Here is a 16,744-nt window from a genome sequence, read left to right as displayed (position 1 = left end):
CAGCTTTTGCTTGTCTGTAAAGATATTAATTTCTCCATTAAATCTGAATGAGATCCCTGCTGGGTGGAGTAATCTTCGTTGTAGATTTTTCTCCTTCATCACTTTAAATATGTCCTGCCAGTCCCTTCTGGCTTGCAGAGTTTCTGCTGAAAGATCAGCTGTTAACCTTATAGGGATTCCCTTGTGTGTTATTTGTTGTTTTTCCCTTGCTGCTTTTAATATGTTTTCTTTGTACTTAATTTTTGACAGTTCGATTAGTATGTGTCTTGGTGTGTTTCTCCTTGGATTTATCCTGTATGGGACTCTCTGTGCTTCCTGGACCTGATTAACTATTTCCTTTCTCATATTAGGGAAGTTTTCAACTATAATCTCTTCCAATATTTTCTCAGTCCCTTTCTTTTTCTCTTCTTCTTCTGGAACCCCAATAATTCGAATGTTGGTGCGTTTAGTGTTGTCCCAGCGGTCTCTGAGACTGTCCTCAGTTCTTTTCATTCTTTTTTCTTTATTCTGCTCTGCAGTAGTTATTTCCACTATTTTTTCTTCCAAGTCATTTATCCGTTCTTCTACCTCAGTTATTCCGCTATTGATCCCATCTAGAGTATTTTTAATTTCATTTATTGTGTTGTTCATCATTGCTTGTTTCATCTTTAGTTCTTCTAGGTCCTTGTTAAATGTTTCTTGCATTTTGTCTATTCTGTTTCCGACATTTTGGATCATCTTTACTATCATTATTCTGAATTCTTTTTCAGGTAGACTGCCTATTTCCTCTTCATTTGTTAGGTCTGATGGGTTTTTATCTTGCTCCTTCATCTTGTGTGTTTTTCTGTCTTCTCATTTTGCTTATCTTACTGTGTTTGGGGTCTCCTTTTTGCAGGTTGCAGTTTCATACTTCCCGTTGTTTTTGATGTCTGTCCCCAGTGGCTAAAGTTGGTTCAGTGGGTTGTGTAGGCTTCCTGGTGGAGGGGACTAGTGCCTGTGTTCTGGTGGATGAGGCTGGATCTTGTCTTTCTGGTGGGCAGGTCCACGTCTGGTGGTGTGTTTCGGGGTGTCTGTGGACTTATTATGATTTTAGACAGCCTCTCTGCTAATGGGTGGGGTTGTGTTCCTGTCTTGCTAGTTTGGCATAGGGTGTCCAGCACTGTAGCTTGCTGGTCGTTGAGTGAAGCTGGGTGCTGGTGTTGAGATGGAGATCTCTGGGAGATTTTCGCCATTTGATATTATGTGGAGCTGGGAGGTGTCTTGTGGACCAGTGTCCTGAAGTTGGCTCTCCCACCTCAGAGGCACAGCATTGACTCCTGGCTGCAGCACCAAGAGCCTTTCATCCACACGGCTCAGAATAAAAGGGAGAAAAAGTAGAAAGAAAGGAAGGAAGGGAGGAAGGAAGGAAGAAGGGAGGGAGGGAAGGAGGGAAGAAAGAAAGAAAAGAAAGAAAGAAAGAGGAGAGAGGATAAAATAAAATAAAGTAAGATAAAATAAAGTTATTAAAATAAATATAATTATTAAGAAAAAAAATTTTTTTAAGAGAAAGAAAAACAGATGGATAGAACCCTAGGACAAATGGTGACAGCAAAGCTATATAGACAAACTCTCACATAGAATCATACACATACACACAAAAAGAGGAAAAGGGGAAAAAATAGTAAATCTTGCTCTCATAGTTCACCTCCTCAATTTGGGATGATTTGTTGTCTATTCATGTATTCCACAGATGCAGGGTATATCAAGTTGATTGTGGAGCTTTAATCCGGTGCTTCTGAGGCTGCTGGGAGAGATTTCCCTTTCTCTTCTTTTTTCTCATAGCTCCTGGGGCTCAGCTTTGGATTTGGCCCCACCTCTGTGTGTAGGTCGCGGGAGGGCATTTGTTCTTCGCTCAGACAGGACGGGGTTAAAGGAGCAGCTGCTTCGGGGACTCTGGCTCACTCAGGCCGGGGGTAGGGAGGGATGTGGATGCAGTGCGAGCCTGCGGCGGCACAGGCCGGCAGGACGTTGCACCAGCCTGAGGCACACCATGCGTTTTCCCGGGGAAGTTGTCCCTGGATCCCGGGACCCTGGCAGTGTCGGACTGCACAGGCTCCCAGGAGGGGAGGTGTGGATAGTGACCTGTGCTCACACACAGGCTTCCTGGTGGCGGCAGCAGCAGCCTTAGCGTCTCATGCCTTTCTCTGTTGTCCGCGCTGTTAGCCGTGGCTCGCGCCCGTCTCTGGAGCTCCTTTAAGCAGCGCTCTTAATCCCCTCTTCTCGCGCACCAGGAAACAAAGAGGGAAAAAAAAGTCTCTTGCCTCTTCGGCAGGTCCAGACTTTTTCCCGGACTCCCTCCTGGCTAGCCATGGTGCACTGACCCCCTGCAGGCTGTGTTCACGCCGCCAACCCCAGTCCTCTCCCTGGGATCCGACCTCCGAAGCCCGAGCCTCAGCTCCCAGCCCCGCCTGCCCCGGCGGGTGAGCAGACAAGCCTCTCGGGCTGGTGAGAGCCATTTGGCACTGATCCTCTGTGTGGGAATCTCTCCGCTTTGCCCCCTGCACCCCTGTTGCTATGCTCTCCTCCGCGGCTCCGAAGCTTCCCCCTCCGCCACCCGCAGTCTGTGCCCGTGAAGGGGCTTCCTAGTGTGTGGAAACTTTTCCTCCTTCACAGCTCCCTCCCACTGGTGCAGGTACCGTCCCTATTCTTTTGTCTGTGTTTATTCTTTTTTCTTTTGCCCTACCCAGGTACGTGTGGAGTTTCTTGCCTTTTGGGAGGTCTGAGGTCTTCTGCCAGCGTTCAGTAGGTGTTCTGTAGGAGTTGTTCCACGTGTAGATGTATTTCTGGTGTATCTGTGGGGAGGAAGGTGATCTCCGCGTCGTACTCTTCCGCCATTTTCCCGATCTCTCAAGATTCGGGAATTTTTAAATCACAGTTTCAGTTTCAGTACTTGTGATTGGTGTGTTCGTATTTTCTATTACTTCTGGTTCAGTCCTCGAAAATTGTACCTTTCTACGAGTTTGTCCATTTCTTCTAGGTTGTCCATTTATTGACATATAGTGGCTTATAGTAGTCTCTTATGGTCCTTCGTATTTCTGTAGTGTCAGTTGTAACTTCTCATTTTCATTTCTAATTTTATTAATTTCAGCCCTCTCCCTATTTTTCTTGATGAGTCTGGCTAATGGTTTATCAATTTTGTTTATCTTTTCAAAGAACCAGTTTTTACTTTCATTGATCTTTTCTATTTTCTTTGTGTCTATTTCATTTATCTCTACTCTGGTCTTTATGATTTCTTTCCTTCTACTAACTTTGGGTTTTGTTTGTTTCTCTAGTTGCTTTAGGTGTAAGGTTAGGTTGTTTATTTGAGATTTTCTTGTTTCCTGGTGTAAATTTGTATTGACCTAAACTTTCCTCTTAGAACTGCGTTTGTTACATCTCGCAGCGTTCGGATCATTGTGTTTTCGTTTTCGTTTGTCTCTAAGTTTTTTTTTTATTTCCTCTTTAATTTTTTCAGTGATCTATGTTTAGTAACATATTGCTTAGCCTCGACATGTTTGTGTTTTTTACACTTTTTTTCTTGCAGTTGATTTCTCATCTCATAGCATTGTGGTCAGAAAAGATGATTGGTATGTTTTCAGCTTTCTTAAATTTACCAAGGTTTGCTTTGTGGCCCAGCATGTGATCTGTCCTGGAGAATGTTCCATGTGCACTTGAGAAGAATATGTAGTCTGCTGCTCTCGATGGAATGTTCTATAAATATCAATTAAGTCTCTCTGGTCTAAAGTGTCATTTAAGGCCTGTGTTTCCTTACTGATTTTCTGTCTGGATGATCTGTTCAGTGATGTAAGTGGGATTTTAAAGTCCCCCACTATTGTGTTACTGTTGATTTCTCCTTTTATGCCTGTTACCAGTTGCCTTATATATTGTGGTGCTCCTGTGTTGGGTGCATATATATTTACCATTGTTATATCTTCTTCGTGGATTGATCCCTTGATCATTATGTAGTGTCCTTGTCTCTTTTAACAGTCTTTATCTTAAAGTCTATTTTGTCTGATATGAGTTTTGCTACTACAGCTTTCTTTTGATTTCCGTTTGCATGGAATACCTTTTTCGATCCCCTCACTTTTAGTATGTGTCCCTAGATCTGAAGTGGGTCTCTTGTAGACAGCACATATATGGGTCTTGTTTTTGTATGCGTTCAGCCAGTCTGTATCTTTTGGTTGGAGCATTTAGTTCATCTACATTTAATGTAATTGTCGATATGTATGTTCTTCTTGCCATCTTGTTAATTGTTTAGGATTTGTTTTTGTAGGTTTTTTTCTTCCCTCTTTTGTTCTCTTCTCCTGATTTGATGACTATCTTTTGAGGTGTGTTTGGTTACTTTTTCTATTTTGCGTGTGTATCTATTGTAGATTTTTTGTTAGTGCTTCCCATGAGGCTTTGATACAGCATTCTATATGTATACACAAGGTTTAAGTTGCTGGTCTCTTAATTTCAAATGCATTTCCAATATCTTGCATTTGTAATTTCTTCTCACGATTGCTGGTTTTGATATCATGTTTGTGTGTGGATATTTTCCTATCTTTATGTTTGCCTTTACCAGGGAGCTTTTTCATTTTGTAATTTTCTTCTTTCTAGTTGTGGCCTTTTTTTTTCGCCCAGAGAAGTTTCTTTTACATTTGTTGTAACACTGGTTTGGTGGTGCTGAATTCTTTTAGCTTTTGCTTGTCTGAAAAGTTTCTGATTTCTCCATTTAATCTGAATGAGAGCCTTGCTGGGTAGAGCATTCTTGGTTGTAGGTTTTTCCCTTTCATAACTTTAAACATATCATGCCACTCCCTTCTGGCCTGCAGAATTTCTGCTGAAAACTCAGTGGATAGCCTTAAGCGAGTTTCCTTGTACGTTATTTGTTGCTTTTCCCTTGCTGCTTTTAATATTCTCTCTTTATCCTTAATTTTTGGTTACAATGTGTCTTGGTATGTTCCTCTTTAGGTTCATCCTGTATGGGACACTGTGCTTCCTGGCCTTGGGTAACATTTTCCTTTCCCAGGTTAGGGAAGTTTTCAGCTATTATGTCTTTAAATATTTTCTCTGGCCCTTTCTCTCTCTCTTATCCTTCTGTCACCCCTATAATGCAAGTATTTATATGCTTGATGTTGTCCCAGATGTCTCTTATACTGTCCTCATTTCTTTTCATTCTGTTTTCTCTTCAGTGGCAGTGATTTCTACTACTCTGTCTTCCAGCTCACTGATCTGTTCTTCTGCCTCATTTAGTCTACTGTTGATTCCTTCTAGGGTATTTTTCATTTCAGTTATTGTATTCATCTCTGTTTGGCTGTTCTTTATATTTTCTAACTCTTTGTTAAAAACTTCTAAGTTCTCACTGTGGCATCCATTCTCCTCTCAAGTTCTTTCCTCATCTTTATGATCATTACTCTTAACTCTTTCTTGGGTAGATTGCCTATCTCCACTTCACTTAGTTCTTTTGGGGTTTTATCTTGTTCCTTCATCTGGAACATATTCATTTGCTGTCTGTGTTGGTATTTGTATTTTTATGTATGTGGCAGGGTAGTTACCTTTCTCGACCTTGCAGAAGTAGTCTTCTATAGGAGACGTCCTATGTGTTCCAGCAGTGCACTCCTGTCTCGTCACCCAAGCTATATGCCTGCACGGGTCCTTCTGTTCTGGCAGGCTGACTGTGTGGGTGGTCTAGTAGGCTTGGTTGGCCACTAGTCTATTTGGTTGCCAGGCACTGCGTTGTGTGGATACTGCTGGCTGTTGTTCAGTGGGGCCTGGTCATGAGGCAGCTTTTGCAGAACCTTAGGGGGTCCTGGGGGTAGTGCTGGCTCACTGGTGGCTGGAGTCAGGATCCTGAAGACTCTGGAGTGTTGCCCCTCTACTGGCAGGTGAAGCCAGATCCTGGGGTAGTGCGGGACTACTGGCAGACAGAGCTGGGTCCTGGAGCCTGGCTTCAGGGCCCAGGGATACCAGAGCTTGTTTTAAATCTGGTGTTGGGGGGCTGGTTCCCGACACAGTTGGGTATGGGGTCCAGGGTGTCCCAAAGGTTACATTAGCCTGCTAGTGGGCAGGGCCAGGGCCCAGGCGGTCCCAGGGTAGGGTCTGGCCTGCTGTTGCTGGACTCAGTGTGCGACCTGTGGTATTGTATTTTTCTTGCTTCTGGTCTGCCCCCTGGTGGATGAGGTGGTCCAGAGGCTTGTGCAGGCTTCCTGGTGGGAAGGGCCTGTGCCTGCCCACTCGTGGGTAGAGCTGGGTCTTGGCCCTCTGATGGGGAAAGCTGTGTTTAGGGCCTTGTCTGGAGGTGGCTGTTTGTTCAGGAAGTCTTTAGGCAGCCTGTCTGTTGGTAGGTGAGTCTGTGTCTCTGTTCAGTTAGTTTGGCTGGAGGCATCCCAGCACTGGCACCTACAGGGTTTTGGGTGGGTCCAGGTCTCGGTGATAGTGAGCCAAGATGGCAGCCTCCATCAGCTCACACAGCTGAATGCCCTCAAATGTGTCTGTCACCAGTGTCCATGTCCCCAGGGTGAGTCGCAGCCACCTCATGCATCCCTAGGAGACTCTCCAAGACCAGTAGGTAGGTCTGACCCAGGCTCCTATCAAATTACTGCTTTTGCCCTGGGTCCCAGTATGCATAATATTTTGTATGCACCCTTTAAGTTTGAAATCTCTTTTCCCCTAATTCTGTGAGGCTCCTGCAGTTAAGACCCGCTGACCTTCAAAGCCAAATGCTCTGGGGACTCGTATTCCCAGTGCTGGACCCCAGGGCTGGGGAGCCTTACCTGGGGCTCAGAACTCTCATTCCTGTGGGAGAGCCTTTGCAGTGTATTTATTCTCTACTTTGTGGGTTGCCCACCCTTGGGGGGTAATGTGAGTCTGTCCCTCCTACCTGTCATTGTGGTTCCTTCTTTATGTCTTTAGTGGTAGAAGATCTTTTCTGGTAGGTTCCAGTCTTTTTCATTGATTGTTATTCTGTAGATAGTTGTGATTTTTTTTGTTGTGCTTGTGAGAGGAGGTGAGCTCAGGGTCTCTCTCCTCCATCGTCTTGGCCACTCTCTTTGGTCATAGTCTTCACATTTTCAGAATTAGTGTGTTGTTGAGACCCCAGACTCTTACTTCTCTTACTTCAACCTCAAGTTTTAACATTACTAATTCCATTATTTAGTAGCTTTCAAAATATTTGTTCACAGTGAGAAATCTACTTTGCTTCATGTCACACACAAATGCATACATATATGTAATGCCTGCTTACATATGTATCTGAAATATCTTAATTTTGTGCAGAACCTGGTAATATTCTATTCTATTCTATTTTTTCTTTTCTTTCTTTTTTTAAATGCTAGTCATAACCCAGACATTGGTTTTAGACTCACAGTTGGGAAACACTGATCTAGTGAATCAGTGGTATTGTGGAGCTCACTTATGGTATTTAGCTTCATCTCTAGCCTCACTAGAAGTCACTTGTTACACTAAGAAAAGGAGGGTCACTTCAAGTTATTTTTAGAGTCATCATTACCATAAAGTTAATTAAATTACACTAAATTATAAGGAACCCTGGGCTTTGGAGTAACATGGAACTAGGCTCAAATTCTAGTCTTGCTGTTCTAAATCTGTGATCTTGGAAAAGTTACTTAACTTCTCTGAGCCTCAGTCTCTTCATCTATAAGCCACATGTTAGAGAGGCAGTAGTAGAGAGGTTAAAAACATAAATTCTTGAGTCGTACATCCTGGATTCAAAACTGAGACCTTGGATCTTTAACCTCTCTGCCTGGATTATCAGTGAAAGCGGAGAATAACATTCACCTCATAGTGTTTTGGGGACTAAGTGAACAGCAGGATGTGGCCTAATATATAGGAAGCACTTAGTAAAAGTTAGTTGTTGTTACGTGTTAAAGGAGATGATAGTAACTACTAAAGATTTATTTTGAGAACAGATTAAAATAATGAATATAAAGTTCCTACCTCAATGATTAAGCAGGTAGCAGAGTATAATTGAATGATTTAAACCTTTTCACATATTTAGTAGTTGGACATTTCTTATATCTATGTCATTACTCAACTCTGAAGCAGTTAAAATATTTTAGCATGAGTCTTAACCATATCAGTTATGCCAGGGATATCATAACATATGGGTAAACTACTCACTTTGGTATAAACTTATTTTGAGCTCTTGCGGTATTCACATTTTTTTCATGCCTTTCCCTTTGTTTTATTTTCTAAGTCATGTTTTCCTTATTTTCTGTCCTTATTTACTGTATTCTCTAACTTATTTATAAATCATATCATTAAAAGCACAGATTTTTAACCACAAGGAACAATTCATCTCAGATCCCTATTAAAACATGAGAGCCAGAGAGTAGCTTTGCCAAGGTTTTTTCAGTTAGTGGCAAAGCTGGGACTGGATCCTAGTTTTTTTGACTTCCAATTTAATAAGTGTTTTTTTCTACAATACCAAGATGCATTTTAGAAATAAAGGGGTCAGACTTAGTATTTAATTTTAAATTTACCCTGGCTTTCTTATATTCTTCCTTGAAATCTTGAAGGAAAATTTAAAGGTAATTGGGTCGTTAAAAAGATCATCCCCCATCATAAATTTGATTTCAGCAACGTTTAGATTTGTTTCAGATATCCCTGTAAGATTGAGTTAAAAATTATTTTAACTCATCAAAATTAGGCTTACAATTTTTTTTTACATTTGTAACTATGTTGAGGTGATAAAATGTGGTAAATATTGAACATTAGTATTGTGAAAAGCTACCATATTGGTTTTGTAGGGCATGTAAATTTTACTTAAATTTTTATTATTTAAAAAAATTCTTTAGCAGACTACCTTAAATTCTCTATGGCCTTTGGCTAATTTTAATTTTTAACATTTGCTTTAACATTTTAGTATCGTCTATTCTAAATTATAAAAATTATCTAATTAATTTGTGAATAATTCAGGTGCTTTTTTTTTTTTTCCACCATCATGCTTTGGCCTTTGATTCATTCATCAGCCCTTAATGAAGGAATAGGGCAGGATATAGAGTTGGTGGAACTCAGATATTTTTTTCTAATTGTTACCTTTAGTGGTAAAACTTTCTTTGAAAGTCAGCAAAAGCTATTGAAATTAAAAATGCATGTTTAGGATTCTCTTTGGATTTTGGTTTTCTATAATCAAGTGTTTACGCTGTGGGAAGATATATAATTCTGTTGAAATTCAGTGGTGTACCAGAAGATGACATAGGGGCCTTGTGAGAGAAGACTCCAGCTGTGTCTGGAAGAGGCTGGCCTTAGTGGCAAAAAGATGGAGGCATTTAAGGTGGGAAATTCTGAGGGGAGCCAGCCTTGGAAGGGAGGGTTGTTTCTCAGAATGTGATGTATATTCTGAGGTTGCAAATCACTTGAACAGACATCCTGAGATTAAAGCACTGTTTGGGTCAGTGGTAGCATTTTCTAGGTACTTTTGACCCTTCCTTCATCTTTAACTCTTATGTCAGCATTAACTAAAATTTGTGAACCATAAAATAGGAATACAATGTCTGATTTTTTTTCTGACTTTTGAGTTTAATTATATGAAGAATTTTAAAGGGTACATAAATGTAACCAGTCCTATCTTTAGTTGTATATTTAAATAACTTTCTTGACGATCAAATTTAGGACTATTTTGGAAAATGTGGTTGTCAAATCTATATCTAGTCTGTCATGCACATGCACATATTCCCCCTTGTTTCGTGACACTAGTCCAGACTTTTGTCCCCTTCCAACTTGTACTGTGGCAACCTCCTAGTCAGTCTCCCTCATGATAGTTCTGATCCCTTCAAATGCAGTTTTCATCATTAAGAGTTTTAAATCTTTTGCCATGTATTCCTGCTTCATAGTGTTTAATTTACTCTGCCTGTCTCAAAAGACCTTTTTCCATCTAGTTAGTACCACAGTCTGACTTTCTAGTCACCTCCCCTCCCTGTTCTAGTCAAGCCATCTCCTCACTGTTCCTCTCATGGTGCTCGTTTTTTACTACCCTGAACCATACTCTTTCTCCTCTCGTCTTCCCTTCCCTTTTCTGAGCTCTTATTCTACACAGTATCTCACAATGCAGCGCTTCATTATTTTGTGTATACGGAATTAGATTACATCAGAGACTTCTGGAATTTCATCCCTGCATCTCAGTTCTTGCTATCTTTATAGTAAGTGCTCCATTAAAAAAAAAAAAAGTATTAAGTGAGTAATCAAGGGATAGTAGCTGCAGAGGTAATGAAGAGTCCTTTTAAAACCAAAATGGATATTTTACTTTGGGGGGATGGGGGGAGTATAGTGTTTAAAAGTTGGAAGACTCTGAATGAGTGAGGGAAGCTATTTCTGATGCAGCAGAATTCTAGGATGAGAGATCACGGAAGACAGGTATCCTTAGACCAGTTGTTCTCAAGTATACAAGATATGTTCTTGGTGTCAAGTTTTATCTTCATTTCATTTAACACACTGGAATTGTCTGAGAGTTGAAAAATTGTCTTTCTCACTGCCACCCATGCTGAGGTAGGTAGGTCCTTGGGAAAGGGAGGCATGGGGATGAGGTCCAGTGGAAGACATATAAAAGTATCCAATTTCTGGTATCTAAGGAGAGAGAAGAATAACCAGTAATTATGGTAGTAGAGTCCTAGGAGTCTAGTTTGAACAGCATTCTCAACTAATGCAGTAATGTAACTGATGAGTGACAGAGTGGTGGCATTCAGCTTGTAGTTTTATTTGGCCATACTTTCCACATTCTTTCTCCTGAGGAAATGCCCAAACGTGTAGATTCGAGTGACAGCAAGGCAGTTAAATAATCTAGGATATGAATGTGGTTTTGTTTTACACTCCAGCAGCTATAAAATCAGCAAAGAAAAATCTGGATCCTTTTTTTCCCTACATTTCTTCTTTGCTGTAACTCTGAATTAAAAGTTTAATTTAGGGATTATTTAATTCCTACCCTTTATTTTCATCAAGAATCTAGAAGCTTTTTATAACTGTAAAAAAGTTGCAATTTTCTTGAGCTTCTGCCAGTAGTGTACAGTGATGCCAAAATTTATGTGTGGGAAAGTTGATTTCAATGAGGGTAATTTAGCTGAAGTTTAGTCTAAGAAACTAGTGTTTTGCTGCCAAGCAATTATTTGCATTTCTAGAAAATGACTTACACTTTTTACCAATGCCTTCCTTTCATCATAGACTAGTTGCTTAAGTTAGTTATTGTCACTAATGGTATATTTTCTATAAAGGAAACTATATTCTTGTTTAATTTGGTTAACCTCAGACATTAAAAAAAATATGTGAGGTTGAGTACTTCTATTAAATGTTGCCTTTTGCTTGAATAAAATCCACAGGAATTAAATGAACAGCTAGAGAAAAAGAAAGAAGTGGAAGAACGTGAAAAGAGAAAGATAATTGCTGAAGAAAAGCACAAGGAATGGGTTCAGAAAAAGAATGAACAGGTAAGGAGAAAAAAGTGTGCACATATACTGACGTCTCCTTTGCAAAGTCTTCTTCCTGTTACTCCTTGTCATTACCTATGCTTTCTCATTTTCTCTTAGATTCTTTCTTCTCTAACCCGATTTTTTTTTTCTCCCCTCAGGGACATTTATCAAATCTTTTGCCCTTTGCTCTCTGCTTCTCTCCCTTCTCCCTCATGTGGCTTCCACTCGTATCTGACTGCAGGTAGTCATGAAGTTTGTATCTCCAGACCTGACCTCCCAGAGCCTTGGATTTTCATCTGTTAGGTTGGTAGGGACCTCTGGACCTGCAAATATAAAACAACCCATTTTTATCCATTTTCCTCTCATAGAACCATCATTCTGACTCCTTGATTTCTGATATTAGTACTACTATCATCTCAATCACCTAGGCATAATCAGAATTCTTTTGTTTCTAATCATCCTCGCCTTTCCTTTACAGTCACCACTCTCCTGTTTGTGATCTCTTCCTGTCAGGTCTTAGCACATTTTTCAACTTATTTATTGTTTATTTCCCCATACTGAAATGTAAGCCCCATAAGGGCAGGGATTTCTGCCTCTTGTTCAGTTATCCAGCAGCTAGATCAGTACCTGATGCTTAAAAATGCCCCAAAATATGACTTCATCCTCTGTGTCCTTGCCAGACTAATCTTGCCAAAAAGTCAGGTGTCATCCCTCAGTTCAAAATATATCTTTCATGATTCCCCACTGTCCTCTGAATAACATTTGAACTGTTCTAGCCTGGCTGGTTAAATACCTTCTACTCTCTGCTCTCCGAGCCACATCTCCTTCCAACTGTGCTGCCCTTCATTCCATACTGTCAGCTTCTGACTGGCATCTTTGGGGCGCACACTCAGGATAAGCATGGCCCATCTTCTTGGAGTATTAGTGTTGCTGGAAAATTTTGAAAGGAAAAATGTTAGTTTTATGTTAAAGCAAGCATAGATATTTAATAGAGTAGAACATAAATTTTATATTATTTTTAAAATACACAGTAGATTTCAAAGAAATCTTGGGCTTTGGACTGTGCTCCCCCGCCCCTAGGAATATATGTTCATGAGAAGTTTTGAGAACACTTCTGTGTCTCATTTCCTTTTTTTTAAATATGGTATCTCTTCAGTATGGGATCTCATCACATTTTTCACCCTACCTTTCATTATCCAACTCAAAGTATTTCCTACATGAATCATTTGCTGATCACATGCTGGAAATTCTTTTCTTCTGAGTCCTTGTTTAATTTATATCACTTTATACAAAATACAATGCAGTATATGATATACTTTGTTGCTAGTTGTATTATGCACATGTCTTTACTTCCCTTGTAAGTAAGTTTTTTCTTTTTTTAATAAATTTATTTTTGGCTGCGTTGGGTCTTCGTTGCTGCGTGCAGGCTTTTCTTTAGTTGTGGCTCACAGGGGCTACTCTTTGTTGTGGTGCACAGGCTTCTCATTGCAGTGGCTTCTCTTGTTGTGGAGCACAGGCTCTAGGCGTGCAGGCTTCAGTAGTTGCGGCTCACGGAATCTAGAGCGCAGGCTCAGTAGTTGTGGCCCACGGGCTTAGTTGCTCCGTGGCATATGGGATCTTCCCGGACCAGGGCTCAAACCCATGTCCCCTGCATTGGCAGGTGGATTCTCAACCACTGCACCACCAGGGAAGCCCCCCTTGTAATTTTAAGACTCTTAAGGATAGGAGCTTTTTGATTTTTTTGTTTTTTTTAAGTTATTTTCTATCCATTACAAGATCTAACTAACATAATGCTTTGTAATATAGTAAGCATTTGTTTTTGGAATAAATGAGTGAATGAATAAATGTATCATTTTCCTTTCAGTTTTAATACAATCTTGTATTAGATCTCAAATTAGAAATGTAAAAAATATCTTGTCACTTTGTTTTCTGTTGTGATTTTTTTTACACATTTAGAATGGTACTGCTTTTATTATTAATATCCAATTTTATGAATTCAGTCAAATGTTTAAGTTGTAAGACAAAAATTTTAAATTATTTCTAACTTTTGGGTCCTAACTATTATTGAATGCAGTGCATAGTGGTATTAATAATAGTACCTAGTAAATAATTCCAGTAAATTGAAGATGACATAGCTTTCTTCATCCAAGTATTATAAGAAGGAAATTGGCTAGGCATGTGTATGTTATAACCATAAATATATTTGTTCTTTACTTCAGAAGTAAATTATTTTTTTTAAGTTTGCTACATCCCATAATACAAGAAAGAGTTCTTTGTGAATAAATGCCAAGATCAAAATAAGCCTGTGTAACTACAACCAAGCTTTGAGTGATACTTTTTTGAAATATATAGCTAGAAAATAAAAGTTTTGCATGTACTGAATAGTATGCTCTCTCCTCTAAAAGCTTCTCTTATCTTCTGACTCCATTAAGCTCATTTTACCATGCTAATCAAACATAGTTGTTGTTTGTCTAAGAATGTAGAGATGATATATTCTCTGTTTTAATTAGTGGCAGTAGATCTAATCCAATTATTTGAGAAAAATTATTTCTTTCTTTTGAAGGGAAGTGGCTTGCCCTGACATAAATCACTAATTATCGAAAGCAAGATTCCATAAGGTTGAGAAGAGTTTAAAAATGAACCTTGAAAAATTTACTTATTCTGCAGAATTCCTGTGCATACTAAGGAATAATTGATCACTCTTGTTTTTTTTTTTTTGTTTTGTGCCTTAAGAACTATCAGATTTCTTATTTCAGTCTTGGTTATACTTACCTCTATTTGTAAAGACTGCTCTTCTGGTTCTTCTCTTCCTGTCTGGCATCTAGCTTTTTTCTCCTCTGTTTACATTTCATGGTGTGTGGTCCTCTGCTGCTTCCAGCTTCATTCACATTTTAGATATATCTGTGGCATTATTTTCTCTAAGTCATTTTCACTGTGTTCTATCAAAAAATCAGACAAAAAGAATTTATGTATCCATTAGCAAAGCTAATTTCTTATATTGTGCTATAAATCGTTAAATCCTTTTCAAATAAATGGCTTATCTCATCTGGTACTCTGACATTTGTGTTGCCATGCTAATTCATTTTTTAGATTTGTTTTTTTACAGTGTATTACCACATATCTTGCAAAAGGGCATTTGCCTTCATTGTTTGAGAATTAAAAATAAATTTATTTTTAAACAGTTTTTTTAAACTATGGAACTGCTTTTTTAATGTAAAAAATTAATTCCAATAGCAAAGTATATGATTGATAACACTGTCATCAGTGCATCATTCATGCATTCAACACGTTTATCATGTGCCAGATACTGTTGAAGAAACCAAAATAGAAATTCAGAAACTTTGAGTAGTCAGTTGGTTTGTTAGTTTCCTTTAGTTTGAAGAAACAAAGGTTCTCTCAGGGCACCATCTTAAAAAAAAAAAAGATTTATTGTTATTCTCTGTGTGGTACAGCACTGCAGTGCCAGAAAATCTGAAGCCACTTAGTGGCTGGCTGCTCTCTCTCAGTACTTCTCTCTGAATGTCTGCTCTGGTCTCATTTTGCTAACTAAAGGCATTCTATCCTCTCTTCTGTAGTTTAAATGCTGCAGAGGGCCTGTCTGTCTGATGTTTTAAAATCAACTTCATTGAGCAATAATTTACATACAATAAAACACACCCATTTTAAGTTTGATGAGGTTTGACAAGCTTATGTACCTGTGAAACCGGCATTACAGTCAAGGTAGAGAACATTTCCTTCACTCCAGATAGTTCCCTTGTGCTCCCTTGCATTCAGCCCCTGCTTCCCACCAACTAACCCCAGCTCCAAGGAAGGATAAGTCTGCTTTCTGTTCCTGTAGATTAGATTTGCCTTTTCTAGTATTTCCTATAGGTAGAATCATTCAATATATATTCCTTTGTGTCAAGCTTCTTCTGTTTTTAAAAATTGCTGATATTTCAGGTATTAAGATTGTTCTTTTTTATTGCTGAGTGATATTCTATTCTGTGGAATACCACAAGTTGTCTAACCATTCACTAGTTGATGGATAATTGGGTTGTTTCCAGTTTTGGGATATTATGAATAAAATTCTGTGACCACTTACGTACAAGTCTTTTTGTGGATACTTGTTTTCATTGCTCTTGGGTAAATGCCTAGGAACTGAATTCCTGGGTTGTATGGTAAGTGTGTGTTTAACTTTAAAAAATAGTTCAGCAATTTCTTATAAAGTGCTTGTGCCACTTCTACATTCCTACCACTATTGTCTGAGAGTTCCAAGTGCACCACATCCTTGCCAGATTCTCAGTCTTTTTAACGTTGTCATTCTACTAAGTGTGTAGTAGTTTATCATCGTTGTTTTAATTTCCATTTTCCTGAGATCTAATGGTATTTACCATCTTTTCATAAGCTTATTCTCTTTGTCTGCTAGGGCTGTCGTGACAAAATATTGAATACCACAGATTGAGTGGCTTAAACAACAGAAATTTATTTTCTTACAGTTCTGTAGGCTGACAGTCCAAAATGAAGGTATCTGGAAGGTTTGGTTTCTCTTGCAGCCTCTCTCTTTGGATTGCAGATGACTGCCTTCTCTCCATACCCTCACATGGCCTTTTCTGTGTACATGCCCATCCCTGATGTCTCCTCTTCCTCTTGTAAGGACACCAGTCCTTTTGGATTAGGGCCCCACCTTTATGAACTTGATTACCTCTTTAAAAGTCCTGTCTCAAAATACAGTTACAGGCTGGGGAATCAAGATGGTGGAGGAATAGGACAGGGAGCTCACCTACTCCCACAAAAACATTCAAAACACATCTGCAAGTGGAACGATTCACATAGAATATCTAATGAACGCCAGCAGAAGACCTCAAACTTCTGAAAGGACAAGAAAACCTCCAAGTAACTGGGTAGGACAAAAGGAAATAGAAAGGAATGGGGACGGGCCTGCACCACAGGGAGGGAGCTGTGAAGGAGAAAAGGTTCCCGCACCCTGGGAGTCCTTTCACTGGTGGGGGATCAGCCTGGATGGAGGCGGAGCTTCGGAGCCTAGGAGGAGAGCACAGCAACCGGTTTGCAGAAGGCAAAATGGAGAGTAACCTGCACAGAAGGTCGGCACCACCACCTTGCATTCTCCAGCCTGAGATGCTCCTCTGTTGATGCGGGTGGGGACTGGGTGCTGAAGCTCAGGCCTCAGAGGTCAGACCCAGGGAAGGGACCAGGGTTGGTTGTTCAGAGACAGTCTGCAGAGGCTAGCTTGTGGCAACTGAGGGTGTACTCAGGAGAAGCTGGTGCCTGCCAGAAAAGTAAGGTGCCACTATTAGGGGCACATGAGGAGAGGGACAGGACCACCATAAGAGCTTCTTTCCCTGTAAGTG

General features: G+C 39.8%; 1 protein-coding gene across 1 annotated transcript in view; it reads left to right on the top strand.

Annotated features, from left to right (window-relative positions):
- Nucleotides 1–16,744, top strand: part of CCDC34 (coiled-coil domain containing 34) — a gene marked incomplete at its 5' end in the record, with an annotated part of 48,065 nt that overhangs the window by 14,049 nt on the left and 17,272 nt on the right. Inside the window, one exon of the mRNA XM_082661100.1 lies at nt 11,307–11,414. Within this exon, the coding sequence (XP_082517226.1) occupies nt 11,307–11,414 (108 nt within the window). The remainder of the gene's footprint in view (nt 1–11,306; nt 11,415–16,744) is intronic.

The sequence above is a fragment of the Grampus griseus genome (genome assembly GCF_964374135.1).
Source record: "Grampus griseus genome assembly, chromosome: 8".
Taxonomy (NCBI): Eukaryota; Metazoa; Chordata; class Mammalia; order Artiodactyla; family Delphinidae; genus Grampus; species Grampus griseus.
Note: the sequence above shows the minus strand (reverse complement) of the source record. Positions and strands in the feature narration are given on the sequence as shown.